This window comes from Limulus polyphemus, unplaced genomic scaffold (assembly GCF_000517525.1).
Source record: "Limulus polyphemus unplaced genomic scaffold, Limulus_polyphemus-2.1.2 Scaffold3545, whole genome shotgun sequence".
Taxonomy (NCBI): Eukaryota; Metazoa; Arthropoda; class Merostomata; order Xiphosura; family Limulidae; genus Limulus; species Limulus polyphemus.
The window spans coordinates 108,704-109,886 of NW_013669155.1; the positions used below are offsets into that span (position 1 = coordinate 108,704).

A 1,183-nucleotide genomic window follows, 5' to 3' on the forward strand; every position below is an offset into this window, starting at 1 on the left:
TCTATGTAAAAACCTTGATAATATTTTAACATCAATGTAAAAATCCTTGATAGTATTTTAACATCTATGTAAAAACCTTGATAATATTTTAACATCAATGTAAAAATCCTTGATAGTATTTTAACATCAGTGTAAAAACCTTGACAGTATTTTAACATCTTTATATCAATGTAAAAAACTTAAGATGAATGGTCAAGAAAGGTATTTTTTACAGTGTCTGAACTTTTTGTCAGTCTCGTGTATCTTCATTAAAAAGTGTTAAGAATAACAAATATACCATTTTTTGTGAGAAAAACTTAACACAGTTTTGTAAAGTGTCTAAGCATATCAAACAATTAGACTTTCTAAGATAAACTTGTATTACTTAAGTATTTAGATTCATAGTTATGTCATTTTTTGTGTGATTGGTAGTTTTTATTTTTGAAATTGACTTTTATTTTATACATAGTTCATAGGAGGACGATATTTTTACGTCCATGCCTTGAAAGCCATAAAACACAGAATGGCAAACATGGATGTACTTATTATGCTGGCCACAAATATTGCCTACTTCTATAGCGTAGCAGTTCTGATTTACTTCATGATAGATGGAGCTGATCACAGTCCAAAAACATTTTTTGAGACTCCACCAATGCTGTTGGTGTTTATTTCACTTGGACGATGGTTGGAACACATAGCAAAAGTATGTGATACTAAAAGTATTGAAACATGAATAAAAAAATTGTCCATTAATTAAAGAAATTACATATTTTTTAATTCGTATTTGTAAAATAGATAATTTTTTGCTGCAAATCATTTTTAAGGGGGGGGGGATCAGTGTCATTGTTTTCCTAGTAACAGTTTTTGTCATTCTAATAATTATTAAAAAAATTATATTGTTTCAGAATTCTTCATAGAGATAGTTAGAATTTAAGTTAGTTTTTTATGTAACCATAAATACAAGATTTTATTTTATCTTTTTGAACTGTTGAATGTAAACATGATAATTAATTGGGTACATAATTAGAGTACTGTAATGTTACTTCTGGGAACTTTTAACTCGCTATCAATACATTTAAAACTTCTGGGAACTTTTAACTCGCTATCAATACATTTAAAACTTCTGGGAACTTTTAACTCGCTATCAATACATTTAAAACTTCTGGGAACTTTTAACTCGCTATCAATACATTTAAAACTTCTG

General features: G+C 27.6%; 1 protein-coding gene across 2 annotated transcripts in view; it reads left to right on the forward strand.

The window, feature by feature from the left end:
- Window positions 1-1,183, forward strand: part of LOC106469561 (copper-transporting ATPase 2-like) — a 75,476-nt gene that overhangs the window by 67,885 nt on the left and 6,408 nt on the right. For both annotated transcript variants that reach the window (XM_013930056.2, XM_022398101.1), the window contains exon 9: window positions 449-682. In XM_013930056.2, coding sequence (XP_013785510.1) covers window positions 449-682 — 234 coding nt within the window. The remainder of the gene's footprint in view (window positions 1-448; window positions 683-1,183) is intronic.